Source organism: Rattus norvegicus, chromosome 3 (genome assembly GCF_021556685.1).
Source record: "Rattus norvegicus strain SHRSP/BbbUtx chromosome 3, alternate assembly SHRSP_T2T, whole genome shotgun sequence".
Taxonomy (NCBI): Eukaryota; Metazoa; Chordata; class Mammalia; order Rodentia; family Muridae; genus Rattus; species Rattus norvegicus.
The window spans coordinates 146327499-146345739 of NC_141536.1; the positions used below are offsets into that span (position 1 = coordinate 146327499).

Here is an 18241-nt window from a genome sequence, read left to right on the forward strand (position 1 = left end):
ATCCTTTCAGGGACCACATTCCCCTACTTGAAACAGTGCTCCAGACGCCTTCCCAGGCCTCAGTCACCCCTGCCCTCTTGGTAAGGTATATAAAGAACAATCCCTTGTCACTTTCTTACCCATCAGAATCCACGGGATTCAAAGGGAGGTGACTGCAGAGTGGCGTTCTGGTTCGAGATTTGTAGAACTGTAAGATACAAAGTCTCGTCTTTATTTAGACTCTGAAAGAAATCGCTTCTGGGAAGACTTAATCCCGTAAAGTAGGGGAAATGGGTTGTTATTCATATCTCCTTCCATATGGTCTCTTGCTTCATTCTAGCCTCATTAAAACTGTGGTTTTATAAATCCACATTTACATCGTGTCTGCCTGTTGGGCACAGTGAGCCCTGGTGGGGACTGTTTTCAGGCAGGGTCGGTTTCTGGTCTCCTCTCTTCCTTCTTTAAGAGCCAAGGGGTTGGTTATAGTTTGCAGTCAGATAACTTTTTCAGGCGTGGGATTGCAAGCTAAACCTCTCTGGGCTTTCAGTTCTAGGTTAACAAGACAAGGTAAAATTAGCACTTTCCTCATAGCTTGGCTGTAAGGTGTGTCAACAACAAAACACACACACACACACACACACACACACACACACACACACACACACACACGACAAATTCATGATGAGGTGCCAACTTGCTCCCAAGTAAGAGAAGGGCACTAAAGGCTGCAAGCTGCTCCCAGGTAAGACTGGGGAGAAGGGTGCTGGAGCCAAACCCATCCCTGTGGTCTCGAGCATGTGGTGCAAGCATTCTGCCTACCAAGCTGTGCCTCTGGCCCACAAATAGACATCTGAAGCAGGGTTAGAGCAGAACAGTCCGCTGCTGCTAAACCTGCCTTTGAATAAGAATTTCCGAAAGACAGATGGCAAACTAAGGAAAACATTCATAAGATATACGAAGAAGGTAGTTTCCTTAATTTGCAAAGATCCCTTACAAATCAAAATTAAGAAAGCTATAAGTTGGCAGGGGAAGCAAAACAAACATGATCTTATGAGTCTGTCATGTGTTACTGTGGCTGTGCTAAAGGAAGCCTTGGTAGCTGATGAAGTGCGACCTGAGTGTGCCTAGGAGTGTTTCTGAGACAGATTAGCATTTGGATCAGGTGCCTGAGTACCAGTGTGGGTGGGTATCACCCAATCTATTGAGAACTCCAAATAATAGTGGGGGGGGGGGGGGGGACTCCAAATAATAGTGAGGAGGAGGAGGGGCCAGACAGCCATCTTTTCCTGCTCTCAGACAGGGCTCTCAGCCTTCCGAAGACTGGGCCTTAGTATATCTGGCCAGAAATCTAAGGCCTTTGGGCTTGCCCCTCTTGCTTTCCTAGGTCTTCAGCTTCAGGTGCCAAGGATAAGATTTCTGAGTCACCGGGGTTGGGGATTTAGCTCAGTGGTAGAGCGCTTGCCTAGCAAGCGCAAGGCCCTGGGTTCGGTCCCCAGCTCCGGGAAAAAAAAAAAAAAGATTTCTGAGTCACCCAGGCCGAACTCCCATCAGGTATTGCAGGGTATCCTGCCATTTCCTGGTTCATACACATTGGAAAAGAATGTTGAACACTGAGAATCAAGGGCAGGGTGTGTGTGTGTGTGTGTGTGTGTGTGTGTGTGTGTGTGTGTGTGTGTGTGTGTGTGTGTGTCTGTGTCTGTGTCTGTGTGTGTGTGTCTGTGTGTGTGTGTCTGTGTGTGTGTGTCTATGTGTGTGTGTGTGTCTGTCTGTGTGTGTGTGTCTGTGTGTGTGTGTGTCTGTGTGTGTGTGTCTGTGTGTGTGTCTGTGTGTGTGTGTCTGTGTGTGTGTCTGTGTCTGTGTGTGTGTGTCTGTGTGTGTGTGTCTGTGTGTGTGTGTCTGTGTGTGTGTGTCTGTGTGTGTCTGTGTGTCTGTGTGTGTGTGTGTCTGTGTCTGTCTGGGGGACATCCTTAACAGTATGTATTTGTGTGTGTAAACACATGGTGTGTTGGAGGTGAGCTCGTGAGATACAACATTTTAGTCACATATTTTATTATTAAGAATATATTATAAGGAAAAAACATGCAGAAGTATGCCAACAGCATGTGAATACCATTGTCCTTAATAACGAAAAAAGAAAAAAGAAAAAGGAAAAAGAAAAATCTCAAACTAGAAGCTACCAAAAATACCCAGAAATGGCTCACTAGTGAAATTCAGTGGCATTCTGGAGAGCTGTTTAAAAAAGAAAGCCTGCGCTGGTGAGGTCAGTTATATTTGGGAACATATATGTGTATAATATCAATTCTCTGTTGAGAATGTACACAAGGTACTTTGCGTTTTTTTTTTTTTTTTTCTCCCCTTGGGAGAGCAAGTGGGGTTCCTAGGGCTGGTCTGCAGGAGGAATGTAGCCACGGAGATGGTATTAAACCTTGATGTGAGCTCATCTCTGCCACCGGCTCTAAATGCACTGGTGGTGGTGGTGTGGGGGGCGGGGGTGTCTTACCTACGTGTGCTTTATACTCCATCCAGTGGCCTTTGGTTCCTCTCTCTCCATGGTTACCAGGGTTAGGCTTTTTGATTTTGCTTTCCAGTGGGAAGCATTAGGCAGATGTCCTCTGCTCCCAAGTGTCCCATGCCTACCAAGTTGCTGTCACCCACCTGGCACACTGCACAGTGGTTGTCAATCTATACTCTCGACCCTTAAGGATCTCCTTCAGCTTAAGGGGCCCTGTTGTCTGGAGCCCGGAGCACTCACTTCTTGCACACGCAGATCTAAGTAACACATCTGCCGTTTGAGTTGGGGTCATACAGACTTCTGGCACCAACTAGTGTGGAGGTGAGCCACTCTGCTCATGGGTTTTCCCATCCGTGCAGAGTGGGTTGTCTCAGACACTTCATGAGAACTGTCTGATGTTCCTCTCTTCCTTCTGCGGCTGTCTGATGCCTTATATGTAGATATACATGGAGGTTGTTCCCAGCTGCTGGGCTAAGTAATTTCAAAGTTTCAGGCCTGAGTGTATGAGATTCACTGCATTCCTTACGGCCCATCTCACACCTGTTCACCAGCCGAAGGGAGCAGAGTCCCTGCTCAGTCAGCCGTGAATAGCAGAACTGTGGGTGTCCCACACTCTACCTTCTGGTCTTTTCTTCTTGGCTCATTCCAAGCTCGGCCTTGCTTCCCTGCCCCCCCCCCCCTCGCTGTGCCTTCAAAAATGACCCTGCTTTGCTGCTAGGGAGAGCCTTTTACAGCCTGGTTCTTCCTGTTCAGCATGCGAGGCAGCCTGCCTCTGAATCTGGGCTGGGTGCTCTACCCAGAGTACGAAGGCATTAAAAAGATATCCAGAACTCGGAAGTGGTCTGTTGGGGGCCACCACAGCTCTGGCTGTTCATACAGAGAGCTTGCTTCCTTTCCATTCATTTGCCAAGGTTTCCCAAAACACCTGCTGTATATGCCAGACTGGATGGGAGCTGGGGGTAAGCAGTGACCAAAGCAGATCGGAGTCCTTGTCCTCATGCATTGTCTATTCTAATTGAAGGGAGGTGGTGAGCCAAATCAGTAAACATGCAGCGTGTGATGGAGAGAGAAGGGACACTCAGTGACTCCAGGACTGCCCGTGTTAGAGCTTTGCGTTTTCAAAGAGTGTGGACAGAGGGAGTCTAGTGGGAAAGGTTGAGGCCCCTGAATCTTAGAATAAGCACGGGGTACCTAGTGGGGAACATTTCTGGCAGAGGCCTCGAGGTAGGAGCACCTGTGTCAGAAGCAGCGGTCAGGCCGAAGAAGCACTGTGGTCTTCCGTGAAGACTGCCCGTGGGCAAGGACAAAAGCAAAGGCACCTGGTAGCAGGCTGTGCGTGTTGTGGGCTGGGGTGAGGGTGTCGGACTAGAGGGGGTGTGTGGCAGTCGTGATGGTATAGAGCTGGGGTCACATCTGAAGGGAGAACTTGCAAGGTGACTCCATGAAGGATCTGCTGAGGGGCTTGAGAAACTTGAGAGCCTGGTTACTGTGTGGTAAATGGAGCAGGCTGGGGAGGGAGGGCAAGGCCTTGCTGTAGGCTCTTTAAGGTGAGCATACCTGTCAGGCAGCGGTGGGGAACGCTGTAGACTGTGTGACTTAAATGGACATTCAAAGGGCAGGTCTGGCTATGGGTCCAAGTTTGTGAGTCTTAGCATGTAAATGGTTTCCGAAGACACGGGAGGAGCACAGCTCTGCAGGTGTCTGAGAACAAAGGAGTTGTTGGAGACTTAAGTGTTTGGTTTCAGACCCTGAGACCAGGGACTGAGGTGCATATTTTACATATCAAAACAGATCTGGCCTCCAGGTTCTCCCAGCATCCCTCAGTCTATACCTGGCATACCCTTCCCCCAGCCATAGGGCTGGGCTGCCCTTCTCCCAAAGGCTCTTCTCCATATAATCCAGACACTTTGATCTCTCTCCCTCTTCTTCTCCTTTCTCTACATGCACATTCCTTTTTCTCTTTCTCTCTCCCTCCCCTAACCTGCCTTTCTTCACAGTGACTTCCCTGGCTTTGGTCCTTGGGACTACTAAACTCGCAGTTCCTCAATAAACCTGCCTTTAATATTATCTAATCTGGTTTGAATTGGCTCATTTCCCTGGCAGCGGAGAAATAACCTATCAGATGATGCTGAAACCCAGGAAAAGTTGAGTCCCCAGCCCAGTGGCCCTGGTCCTGGTCCCATGGGGACTACTTCTGTCCCTCTGTCCTACTCTAGTGGACACATCATTTCTTCAGACTCCATGAAGACCCATCCCTAGCTACTGTCTATCCTGGTCTAGGACCTTCTCTCTGGGCTCTCTCTGCTGAATTGAGGCCATGCTAGGTTAGTTCCATTCCAAACAAAGGCCAGCTCTTTGTTTTGGGGGGGAACTTTTGATACAGAGACCTCTTGCTTGAGGTTACCGCTGACACAGATTCAGCAAGGACAGGATGCCACAGGCACCTATGGGATGCTTCCCAGTGGGTCTTTGATGTTCACCGTCACAGAACTCAGGATTCTGAGTAGCATCTGCAAGTGAAAGTGCTCCTGGGTTGCCAGATAGCTGTCGTCCATGCTGAGCAATTTTTTCCCATTTAGTTTTATTTAATTATTAAATTATCTTATTTGTATGGGTGTTTTGTCTCCATGTATGTCTGTGTACCATGTATGCGTTTGGTGCTTACAGAAGAGGCAGTACCCTTAACCGCTGACCTGTTTCTTCAACCCCCCCCCCAATCGTATGTCTACATGCATATATGCCAAGTATGTGCGGGTGCCTAGTGAGACCACAAGAAGGTGTTAATGCCATGGAGCTGGAGTTACAGGTGGTTGTGAGACACCCGTGTGACTGGGAACTGAACCTTGGTCTTTTGAAAGAACAGTGAGCACTCTTAACCTCTGAGCCATCTCTCCAGCACCAGCAATTTATTTCAAAATAAATTTGGTCATTGCCTTATAAGTAGGTGTCTGTGACCTCCTTTTCAAGGTCATTATTGAAGAATTATTAAATGGGGGGGGGTGCTCACATGTGTGGTCCACAATACACGTATGGAGCTGGTTGGGGAGGTTCACATACATGTGTGGGCCATGTTACAGTTATAGATGGGGGCGGGGGGTGCACACACATGTGCCAGCCGTGGCACAGGGGTAGAACTGGAAGACATCGTGGGTGTCAGTCCTCCCGTTGTACCTTGTCTGAGGCAGGGTCTCTTGTTCGCTGCTGCACGTGCCAGGCAGCCCTCCTGGGAGCTTCTGGGGATCCTCTGTCCCCTCCTCCTGCCTCACTGTAGAAGCCCCAGGGTTACAGACATGCCCTACCATGTGGGGCTTTTATGTGGATTCTGGGGATGTGGACTTGGGTTCTTGTGCTTACACAACCACCCTTTACCCACCGAGCCATCTCTCGCTTGAGAATTTTTTTGTGGTGCTTAAAGAAAAAACTGTCTTCATCACTGAAGCCTGTGCCATATCCTGTGGTTGTCCTCTCTGCAGGGCTGGGATAGCTGTTTCTGAGGGAGCCACTGAGCTGCGGTGGCACAGGAGGGTGACACAGTGTGAAATGCTTGCCTCCCAGCTCCCCTCAGCATCAAGTGGGGGTTAGTGCATCAGTTTGGGCGCCTACCTGCTTCATGCCAGGGCAGTTGCCAGGGAAAGTTACAAGGCAATTTGAGAAGTGACAGACATTTCTTATTTATCGTTCACTCATGTCCTGATGGTATTTGTATTCTGTTCACAGGTCATTTCTGTAAGTGGGGGATTAGTTTGAGGTTCTGTTGTGGACAATACAAGTCAATTAATTCCCGGCAAGATAGAAATTCTCACTTCCCTTTGGTCTCCTTGCTCACTCTGTCCTTGAGGACGTCATCCTTCTGACTGTATCTGTGCGGCTCGCCAAGATCAGTTCGGTTTTCTGATGACACAGTTGACGCTCTTGTCTTATTAATCAATAGTCTCAGTCAGCGATGCCTCCTTTCTCCTCTGATAGAGCAGACTGCCTGAAGAGGGATAATTACTGCTCTGATCTCAGCGTGTTCTCTTCTCTCCTTCCCACCCCAGAGCATGTCTGTTCGATCCTGGCTTCCCTCCTGCGCAACCTGAGAGGGCAGCAGCGGACCCGGCTTCTGAATAAATTTACGGAGAACGACAGTGAGAAGGTGGGTGACTGTGACCGTGCATATGGGGCCAGGAGCAGAGTGTTGTGGAGACAGCCCCTTACCTGAGGGTGCTGGTGCCAAGTGCTTCTGCCCTAGTGTACCTTCTCCCGAATACAGGTCTACTGCCTTGACTCACTCCCAACGGTTCTACAAGCCTCCATGCTTGTGTTCAATGTACTTCCCTTGGAGAAACTCCTGGGTGGCAGCAGTGGACACTTGGGGATAGAGGAGACGTCCAGAGGGTTCAGGTCAGAGTGTGGAGGGTGCACAGCACAGCCTGGTGATTGAGAACACCAGCTTTGGATTCAGAGGTCTGCAGTCGATGCTGGCTTTGCTGCTTTCAAGATACATGGGCTGCAGCCATGGCTGAGTGGATAAAAGCACTTGCTCTGAAAGCTTGGAGACCAGACTTTAGATACCCAGAATCCATGTAAAAGCTGGACCGGTGTGGCTGCCACCTGTAACCCAGCACTCAGAAGCCAAGACAAGAGATCCAGGGCAAGCTGGCTCACTGGTAACCAGACTAGCCAGGGTCCACAAGAAGCTTTGCTTCAATAAGCAAAGCAGAGAACAACCAAGGAAGACACCTGCCATCTGCCTTAGACCGCCACATGCAGGAAAGTGTGTGCCGCTCTGAGCCTCACTTCCCCCAGCTGAAACCTGGAGGCACGCGTGTTCCTCTAGAAGACTCAGTGGTTGGGGAGTCAGGATGGGGTGACTAGATGAGTTTCCAGAACATGCCACCAATACTACCAGAGCTGGGACTTGAACCCTATGTGGTAGGCAGTTCCGTGGGAGTAGAAGGAAGGCTTATCACACGATAGCTGCATTCCTGCTTGTAGCCACAGTAGGGCTGGGGCACAGTCTTCAGAAGGTCTTGTTTTGTTCTGCCTCTTTGAGCCCACCTTCAGCTCTCTGTGCTGCCCAGTAGCAATGAACCACAGCATGGAGCATCTCAGCAGTCGTGACTGTGTTCAGATTCCACACACTGTAGGAAGAGTGAGATCACTCCCCTGTTACCTGAGACAGTTTCTCATGGTTTAAGGAAATCATAGACATAGAAACATGTGGAGGGAAATGTATAAAGTCACCGAGTCACCCTTTGCTGCCAAGGGCTGGGGCTGGAGAGTGATCTGCCTGGGCTGTCAGTGGCTATGTTGTTAGAGCAACATGATATCAGCTCTTGTGCAGAAAAATACTGCCTGCCAGAGGCCGCAGTGGTGCCAGCCTGGCGGATAGGTCAGAAGTCTGGCCGGCGTCACGGCGGCACTTTCTGTCCTTTGAAGGTCTTGGGGAAAATGAACCTTTCCAAACCCACTCAGTGTCCCCAGGCTCTGTTCCAAGATGGCTCTGCTAAGCTGAAAACTGACTCAAGTTATTTCTGAACAGACGTCAAAGTCTTTTCTCGAGTTGCTGAAGGAGTTTTTCTGGCACTCTCTTCCAACTCAAAAGCAACTAAAAAGATTTTACTCGGGCATTTTTTTTTTATTATTATTGAAAAAAAGATCAGCTCTGGGGCAGAATCTGAACATGAAAGGTTTCAGTTGGAAAAAAAGAAATCTAAGTTCTAAGTGAATATCAAGTATGTAACTTCAAGCACCTTCTCTTTGCAAGAAGGGACTCAAATGTTTACTTATTTAGTTGCTAGTAACAACCAGAATTCTCAGGCGTCCCAGAGGGCAGGCAAGAGAGGCCCCAGAGGGGCCAGCCCGCTTTCTTTGTGCCGGTGCACACGTTTAAGCCGATGCATGCTGGGAGAGTGCTGTGTTCTCAGCTGCCCCTCTCTCTGCTCTGAGCATGTCCCTGAGGTCCATCCCCATGTTAGAGGTAGTGGTGTGGGCCGTCCTTTGCAAGCAGTGACTCTGAAGCAGGAAGTGTGCTCTTCCCCCCCTCACCCCTGCCTGTGTCTCTCTTTCAGGTCGACAGACTAATGGAGCTGCATTTTAAATATCTAGGTGCAATGCAGGTGGCTGACAAGAAGATTGAAGGGGAGAAACATGTACGTACCCCTGTCCACTTCTTGACAACTCCTGACACACACTCCATGTGGTCCTTTGGGTGCCTTCTCTCTACATAGGACAGGTAGGGCAAAGGCACCTGCAGCCACAGGCCACCTAATGTCATAAGAGCAGAGCCAAAGGCTGGTGTGGTGTGCATATGTGTGAGTTACTGTTACTGTCTTAACTAAATGCCTGACAAGTTAAGGGGGGAGGAGTTCGTGCCGGCTCACAGTTTGAGGCTGTACAGTCTGTCTGTCCGTAGGCATTGCAGCAAAAGATTGAGGCAGCCTGCAGTCACATTGCACCTGCAGTCACAAAGTGGAAGGAGGCGAATGCTGGGTGGTGCCTCTCTTCCTTTCTTCTCTTTATTCATGGGACGATGCTGGGTGGATCTGCCTTCTGAGAACAGCCTCACACTCATACCCAAGTCTCTAAATCCAGTTAACTGTGAAGATTAACAGTCACAGTGTAACTACCCTTCAACAAGTGGTGAGTTTTTAGAAAGATGGATGTAGGACTAGCCAAGGTCATCCTAGGAGTCTGGGACAAGATCTGATACGAGCATAACTCTGAAACGTGCCTAAGGACAGTGCCAGGATTTGGTACCGTGGTGACCAAGTTGTATTGGTCAGTTGCTAGCTGTCATTGTCCTAAGGAAGTGGGGGAATGTGATTCTAAGGAATGGGATCCCAGCGTAAGAGCAGGAGGAAGCTGGGAAGTCAGTAGATCCAGCTGCCCATATGCAGAAGACGCATGGAATAAAGACTCCATCTCTGTGGCCAGGCCAAGCCCTAGGTTGGCCTACCTTGTACTGTCTTCTGGTGCTGCAGCTTGCTGGCGACCTAGGAAACCCATGAGCCTGGCTGGGTTTCCTTCTTGAGGGGCCATACCTACCCTTCTGTTAGCTGCTTCCCTCCCCTGCATCTCCCTGCCTCTGTATCAGTCTCCAGGCCTAGGCCCTACTCAGCACACATCTTAATTAGAGCAAGTTTTCACATTTGCCCATTGTCCAGTCTGTGTTCTGACCTACGGACTGTGTTCTGACCTACGGACACTCTCCAGTGTGTAGCTCTAATACAGTGTGAGCCCATTCCTGCTTTTTGCAGTCTGCGGCAGCCCCAAGTTTCCTTGTGATCTTGATTTTTCTGGATCTCTCAATTCTCACCTCGAAGAGACCCTGGAAGCTTTGGAGCCTCTCTAGCAGGAGTATTGGGCGCTTACCCCAGCAGTCCGCAAAACTCTGCTCCTCTGGGGTGAGCATAGGCGCCTGAGACTTGTTTCTTTGCCACTTCCACTCTCCCACACGCACAGGTCCACCTTGGCAGAGCAGTAGATCGTAACTGTTGGGACTTGCCTGTGATCTCTAAGCCTGGTCAGTGCTCGGGTGTTTGCTGATTGATTGAATTGATTGATAGGGACTCTCTTCTTCACAGAGGTACAGCTGCAGATACAGCTGCGCTTAGGCACCTAGGCACACTCCTCACCCGCTCCTTCATTCCGTCTGGAACCTGAGGAGCCCAGGGGACTGATAGAGTGCCACATAAATGACAACTAGACACAAATGAAGATTCTCTAGATCAGTGTAGGAGCAGCCATGACACTACCAGAATTCCAGCCCTGCCACGGCCCCTCATAGATCCTGTTGGAGCAGATCTCAAGTAGCAGAAGAAAGCCTGGGAGGCAGATACACCATCTTAAAGTTAGTAGTAGTCATGGCTTGTCACTGTTCCTCGTGTGACTGCTAGTTCCCTTTAACTTAATGTTTCACGTAAGGGCGCAGCCAGGTGCTTTGTTAGAACTGGGTTACACACTCCAAGGAAGACCACTTGAGTGTTGGGAACAATTTACATGTTGCTGTTAGGGTCCTTGGTGTGCGTCCCTGAAGATGATCCGGTATCTGCAGTGAAGAGGGCGTGGAATTGGTTAGTGCTGAGGGAGAGTGACGGCTGCAGCCCCACCCCCAGCCTCTAGCAGGCCACTTGTGCCACCGATTCCGGCCCTGCCATTCACTGACAAACAGCTGTCTCCTCGGTGCCAAGGCCGATTTGCTGGGCTCTGGCAAACATTCCAAGGCCATTAGTGCTCAGCAGCCTTGTGCTACTCCAAGAGCCAAGGCAGGAGGGGCACATTGGTGAGAGGCATTTGCTGCCAGCACTTGGGCTGTCTTGGCAGATGAAGCCACCTCACGGGTGTTGTGTCACAGAGCAACAGAACCTCCCTTTCACCCCTTCCTCCTGTTGTCCTCTCTCTTAAGTCATAAACAGCTGGTCTCCCTCCTCCCAGTACAGACGTTCTACCACCAAGTGGGAACTCTGCAAACATTGCTGATGTAAACACACTGGATGACAGTGACCCTCAGATTAGTAAGAAATGACTGTCTAATATTTCACTAAGCCAGCAAGGATACCCACTCTAAATAACAGAGTCAGATGTTGGCTTTCCAGTGTCTCTAAACCTAACCTTTCCCTGAAAACCTCCATTTCTCTGAGAGCTGTGCATTTCTATGTGCTTTGCACTTGACCAAGATTCAATGGAGAGAATCCAGTCATTTGGCAAATGCTGATCAGACTCCTGTTCTGGGCCAAGTGCTGGACCAGGCACTGGCCAAAGATGGTGCCAATTAGAAACCCAAGTATGGTGTGTGCTGCTGGGGAGGGCCAGGGATCCAGAGGGAGCTCAAGCCACCCTAGCAACTCTGATCCTTCCCCATGCACACCAAGTGGGGATGGGGTTTCTCAGTCTCCTCCCAACCCTGGGAGAGGAAGAGGTAAGCCAGGCCTTTCCCGGCTCTCTGCTCAGGATACATAGCCTCACTGCCCTGACCTCTGTTTTTTCCCCATGGTAGCCGTTTGTGTTTAACTAACACAAACTGGGTAGTAGCGGTATAGCAGAAGGAATGCCACACCTAGCACCCAGGAGACAGGCAGAGAGAGAGCCTTTGTGTCCTTTCCTCTGGGAGGTCCCTGTTGATGCCCAGAGTTTATTCTCTGCTTCCCTACACCTCCAGCCCTGTCCTCCTGCCTCCTGTGAGGTCAGATCTCAGAGAAATCTGTGTCCTCCTCACAGAAATATGCAGTCCCTGGCATAAAGCCTGTCCCGTCATAGCTGGTAGACAGTGTACTTGTTTGCTTCCTCTGTGCCTGTCTTTTTTGTTGTTGGTTGGTTGTGCTTTGTTTGTCTGAAGTGGGTGTGTGTGTGTGTGTGTGTGTGTGTGTGTGTGTAGCCCTGGTTGTCCGGGAACTCACTCTGTAGACCAGACTGGCCTTGAACTCAAAGATCCACCTGCCTCAGTCTCCCCAGTGCTGGGACTGAAGGTGTCCATGGCCACACTGCCCCAGCATGGTCTCTAGATCTTCACCCTGAGCCTGAGGAAAGGACCACTGCTCCTTGAGAGAGTTCATTGTCTGCCCCCTGGGTGTTAAGGATAAAAATACCCCCACATTGTTCCATAACTTTCATTGTTGCCTGTAATGCTTAGTTTACAAAACAGCAAAACCCCCCACAACCCCTCTCGGTGAAAACACATAAGTCCGTACAAGTGGATTCTAATGTAGCTGCAACAGCACCATAGTGTTCAGTTGGTGTGGGTCTTGGTTTGTTTTGCTGCAGGCAGTGTTAGGAATGGAAGCCAGGGCCTTGCACATGCCGGGCAGCACTCTCCTGTGGAGCAGCATCTCCAGTCCTGCAGCCGTCTGCGCTGAGGAAACACACGTGTGCTTAGGAGCATGTATGGGACTCCTCCAGCACTAGATTATGTTATGCATTTTCCGTTCATAGTATATCACCACAATGATGTGTAACTGGCACAGAGCGCCGTCCATGCCTTGGGCTGGTTGGTGCCCAGTGTGTTCCCGCTGTACGCAGTGTCCTTGAGCTCCAGAGTGAAGTTGGACATACCCCAGGGGCTCCTGGTTAACAAGATTTGAACTTTTAAAGGCCGTGTAATGCTTCCAACTCTTCAGCAAGCAGCAGCCCTCGTGATCAGTAAATACCCAGGGTGCTTGTCTCAGCAGATTTCACTGGGCTCCCCAAACAGGCTGAAGCCCAGAAAAGACCAGGATCCCTGTGGGTTCAGCGTACAGAAGCTGCCTTCAGAAGCAAGACGTAATTAGATAGGTGCTGGCAGGGATTTCTGAAAGAGGGAGGAGAGCCTTAGAGAGAGGCTTTTCTTTCTTAGTTCCTGGGAAAATTATACTCAGCAGGTTTATTCAATAAAGTGTTCTCACCACATACTTCGCACCGTAATGACTTACAAATTGCATGCTAATTTTGCCACAGTTAAATCATTCCCAGCTTTATCCTGCAAAGAAAAAGATGGACTCTGTAATGAAACAGTATCCACAGGACTTGATATCTTAAGCAGACCGGCTGTTTCTTCAGCCTCCAGAACTCACTTGAAGATATGGGTGACTGGGTGGAAGAGGGGTGTGAAAGGTGGGGTGAACATGTGGGGTGCGTGACCCTGAGCGCCGGGTGGAGATCTGGCTTCCACTGTTCTACTAACTGTGCTGGAAGCTTCCAAAGCTTGCTTTAAAAAAGAGAGCTCATCCTGCTGAGAGTTCCTCTCAGCTCATCTTTAAACCAGTGCCTCACAGACTCAGCCAGTGAGCTTGCCGGTAGAAGGTAGTGGGAGAGGGGAGAGCTTCATGGTGCCTTTTTCCTGTCTCCAACTTCTCTCTTTGGACGCCCACCGTTTCAGCCACGGCCCCTTTGGCTCCTGCTTCTCTGACAGTCAGTTCCAATCAGTAACTGGAAGAGAAGTCAGTGGGTCTGAGATCTGGCTCCACTCCTCGTGCTCGCCCCACAGCGTGGCCCTGAGCACTGGTTTTTGCCTTTCTGAACCTGAGTGCTCACTTAGTGAGGCTAATGTCTCACCTCCATGCCACCTCCCAGGCCTGCTGTAGGCTTTGTGAGGGTCAGGGCTGTGCCAGGGCCTCCCGTCCGTAGCATGTACCTGGACGTCTCTTTTAGGCTTTCTGATTCATTCAGTGCAAACCCAAGCCATGGGGTTCCTAGAGTGGAAACACCCTAGGGCCATTCACCAGTGTAACCAATCAGACCCTGGAAGCCATCTGCCGCTTAATGTCACACATCCACCAGACAAGCTTGACCTGCAGTGGCTCCCATCTCCTTCTCACTGCCACAGGCTGCATCGCAGGTGACCATAGTCACTTCCTTAACTTTCACACAGCAGCTACCTACTAGTCTCCTTAACTCGAGGAGTGTGCTCTGTGGATCTTCCTCACCCTTACCCAGAGACCACCCCCAACACACACACACACACACACACACACACACACACACACACACACACACACACAGTCAAACCAGTGTTGTTGTGATACCATCAGCTTAGAGGTGAACCAGACCCTGCCACATTCCACACCCATCACTACATGAAGAAGCTACACGTTCCTCCCCTAGACTCATGCTTTCTCAGATCTGCAAGAGCCAGGCATGATGGTGCACATCTATAATCTCAGGATTTGGGAGACAAAGGCAAAAGAATCTCAGATCGGAGGCTAAAACACCTGCAGAATGCTTGTCCATTATGTCTGCACCACCTCTTCTGCACCCTCCTCTGCTGCATATGGCTGCCGCTTGGAAGCCATCAGGGCTTGGGTGTGTAGACAGTCATCAGGGTGTGTGTGTGTCTGTGTGTCTGTGTGTGTGTGTGTGTTGTCTGTCATATCAAGCAGCTGCAGTAGTATTCTCCCTCAGTTCTTAGCAAATCCATCCCTGAGAATGTCCGGAGCTTCTCTTAGGTACCTAAGCACATCTGCACCACAGCCTCAGGATGGCGATGAGAGACTTAGTGGTCACAGGTTCTGGTTCTCCTCCAGCCTGTGGATCACAGTACCTCCCTTGAACTCCCTGCTTCGCTTTGCTCACTGGTGAAAGCATCAGTATAAGAGTGCTAATCTTACACAGTGGGACCTAAGCACGGATATTCCCCGGCTTAAGAAAGGAGGCTATTCTTCAGAATTATTGTCACAAGTGGCTCTGGCCTCCAACCCAGTCCTCACTGGTAGAGTTTGCTTGTACTTTCTCCCCCAATAGAATCATTGTCTGATACTCTCTGCTATGGTGGAAATTCTGCTTCTCAATACTGGTTGGCTTGTTCTCCGCTGGCAAAGTGAGCAGTTGGGTATTTGGGGTTTTATTTGTTTATTTGTTTGTTTTTAGGGAAAGAAGGCACCGTGGAACTGTGGAGCCTGGTATAGCCAGGTTAAGCACCAGCTCTGCCCCACACAACGTAGAAAGTTCCCTTTGTTAGGAAGAGTGAGGCCGTGTGTGGGAACCTGGCACGTGCACATATGCTGTGTGTAGTCAGCCTCTTCCTTATGACCGGGGCCCTGGCCTGAGAGCCCTGAGTTCTTCTGGAGATGCTATCTGTTAGCTATGCACACATCCCAACCCCAGATCCCTAGCCTCAGCTTCCCCAGCTGAGAAGAGTCTGCCAGGATCCGCGCCCTGTTAGAGGCATTTGGAGGAAGGGCTTTGGGGGCGTTTGCATCTTGTCTCCCTTTACCACTTCCAGTTGGGGCTGCATGTGGAGGGTTCACAGCCACCTCTTTATGCTGGTCCCCTTCCCTCAGCTAGAGATAGCTCACTACCTGTCAGGGCAGAGTAGAAATGCCATCCTCAGAGCACTTACTCCAAGGGCTTGTGACCAGAACGAGGCAAGGGGAACTGGTGGCTTGGTTGTGCCTCCAAAGACAGATTAGCATTTAAAGTGGAGATGCAGCTGAGAGAGAGAACACACCAGCCTGCAGGAATAGCACCTTGACGCTTCACATTCCCCTCCATGGCATCTTTGGCGATGAATCTGTTTATTTTAGCAACCCTCCGACAGGCTTATGCTGCTGGGAGCCGCAATCTGTTCCACTTACAGTGCACCATTCACTCAATTACCATCTAAGATTTTATCCCAGCCCTTGTGTACAGAGTGAGCAAAACAAAGCCTCGCAGGGTGTCTTCTCACTCGGTCTCCCAAACTGAATATGGAATCTTCTGGCCTAGCTAAGTCTCTCCTCCTCCACCCACCAGCTTTCACACAGCCCCATGTGTGCCAGCCCAGCATTAAACTCTGCCGTGTAGCCAAGGATTGCCCTCAGTTTCTGGTCCCCTGCCTCCACCTCCCAGGTGATAGGATTACAGGAGTGTGCCACCACGATGAGATGGCTGAGACTCAAACCCAAGGGTGTCACAAGCATGAGGCAGGAGGTGCACACTCTCCAGCTGGGCCACATCCCAGCCCTCCTCTCATTTCTAAGTTTCTTCTTTACTGGGAGAAAGGCAGGCCAAGAATCCCTCTGTTTAATGCTCTTGGTTTACACTAGCTCCCATGTAACTTAAAGACAGTGCCCAGATGCTCATCTACTGATGCTGGAGTGGGTCCATGCTACTAAGACTCTTTTGCGCTATGAAAGGGGACACAGGCTTGGAGCCAGTGTGTGGGCCTCTCTTCCCTGAGCTTCCAGTGTGGAATGTGGATATAGTCATAGCTTTTCTTGGGGTTCAGAGGAAGAAATGTGATTCATCCAGGGCAGCCTGGCACTCAGAAAACTGCCAGGGTTGCTGAAAGTGAACAGACTAATGGAAGGGCCTCACCAGGGAAGTGTGCTGGACTCTCCACTGAAGGTCTGCGGTGGTCACGTGATACGTCTCAGGCCTTCCCTCTGGAGTCTGAAGGTGAAACCTGCTGCCCATGCCCACCAGGGGCCACACAGGACAGAAGGCAGTCACTTTCACTTCCCATGTAGAGGCTTTAAAACCTAACTCCTGTCCTGTTCCGTGTGCAGGCCAATATACGGAGACATTCTCGTCCTGAAACTTGTTAAACGGGGAGGCATGTGCACCCGGACCCTTGGACTGTCTCTTTAACAGTCCCAGCGCAGGAGCACTTGATTTGCATACCCAGGTTGCTTGTGAATTATCTGCCTAGTGCAGGGGCAGGCCCCGGGGCTGTGTGTTTGTTGTAGGGAGATTTAATTTACTTGTGGGAGGATGATCTGAATGGTTAACTGCCATGCCCTGCTCGGATGTTAATGTTGACTCCAGCACCAGGCATTTCTTGAACTGGCTCCCCTGATCACCACCGTCCGTCACCCTAAACCCATCTATCTATACAACCTCAAACAGGCAGAAGTCCTGAGTGGCTAGGAAGGTACCTCAGTGCTGGATGATTTCTTAGCTTAGTGCTTGTGCCACTGTGCTAAAGAAAGACTGGGCTGCAGGTTAGACTATGCAAAGGCCACTCACTGCACTCTGTTCCTTGTCCAGGAAATGTGCCTCACCCATCCCTGGGCTTTTGTTCAGTGTATCTCGGCTGCTTTGTGGGTTTGCTTGTCTGCCCATAGAGCAAAGTCATTGGCATGCCTGAGACCCTGGATCACTGTGGGATCTGTTCACCAGGAAAGGCATTGGATGGAGAAGTTCACAGTGATCATTTTCAGTCCTTAAGCTTCTATATTCCCCAGACACAGGTCCCAGCCAGCTGTACAACTTGTGCTGTGTGACAGTCATTTGGGAGTCTCAGGCACCCTTAGAGTGTCTGTCAGATGTTTACTTTGTGACGCCAAGATGCTGGGTAAACAAATCAAGTTCTTGTCTAGGAATCTGTGTCTTGGAAAATCAAGAAAAGGAGTCAGAAGTTCATTAATCAGCTCTAAGTTACCCATGTCCATCCATAGCAAGACCAAGGGTAGAGGAAGGGGGACTGGAAAGATTCGTGCCCAACCTTACTTGCTTCCTGTCTGAGTGACATAGAAACTTTCTTTTGGTTTCCCCGTAAGCAGTAGGATATGCTTGCGTTCTGCTTCCCCAAACCCTCAGCCCAGAATGGTAACTGCTTCGATGAGGTGCCATCCCAAAATCTGGGCCTCACTGCACAGCACTTCTGTGGCTCTTCTGAACCTGCTAGGGTGGACACCTGGCCTTCAGAAGCCACCCTGGCTCAGCACAGTCGGTGACGGCCATGCCCTTCCTGGAGAGGAGCTGTCGTCTTCTCTCAGCTCTGCACTTGAAGATTCTATGTTCCAGTCAGTCCTAAGACTGTGTGTTTGGAGTTGAGCATTGAATGGACTGACGTCAGAGATGCTTCCAGGAAAGAGGAGGAGGGACAGGTGGAGCTTGGCGTTGCTCTCTTGGGTCTGTGCCTTCTACAGAACAGCATGGAGAACCCTGGGGCACAGTGTCCTGTCCAGTTAAAAAGTAAGTGTGTCAGGAAGCACCGTTGGGGCCCTGGGCCCTTGAGAGGAACACCAGCAGCCGGCCCAGCCTCATTGTGGAGCTCTGGGCTGTTTATCATCTCTGTTATTCTGAACTCAGTGCCTGCTGGTTACTGATGTGGAGAACACCGGTGCAGGTCTGCATCCCAGTGCAGCCAGCCTGGCCTTGGGAGGTGGCCCTGCTTGAGCTGGTGTAACGATGGTGTGGGGAGTAAGGAGTGAGTGCCTGCCACCAAAGGCCACCTTCAGGGCTCAGTTACTCCCTTCCATGGGTGGGTGATCCAGGAGTGATCACTATTCCCATGACCTCCTGTGATCCTATCTCATAGTAATCTATCAGAAGTAATGTGAGGTGCTGGTTCCTGGGAGCTCGCAAACAAAG

At 50.3% G+C, this 18241-nt stretch overlaps 1 protein-coding gene across 1 annotated transcript in view; it reads left to right on the forward strand.

The window, feature by feature from the left end:
- Positions 1 to 18241, forward strand: part of Ctnnbl1 (catenin, beta like 1) — a 159889-nt gene that overhangs the window by 131491 nt on the left and 10157 nt on the right. The window contains 2 exon segments of the mRNA NM_001024870.1: positions 6529 to 6626; positions 8545 to 8625. Coding sequence (NP_001020041.1) covers positions 6529 to 6626; positions 8545 to 8625 — 179 coding nt within the window.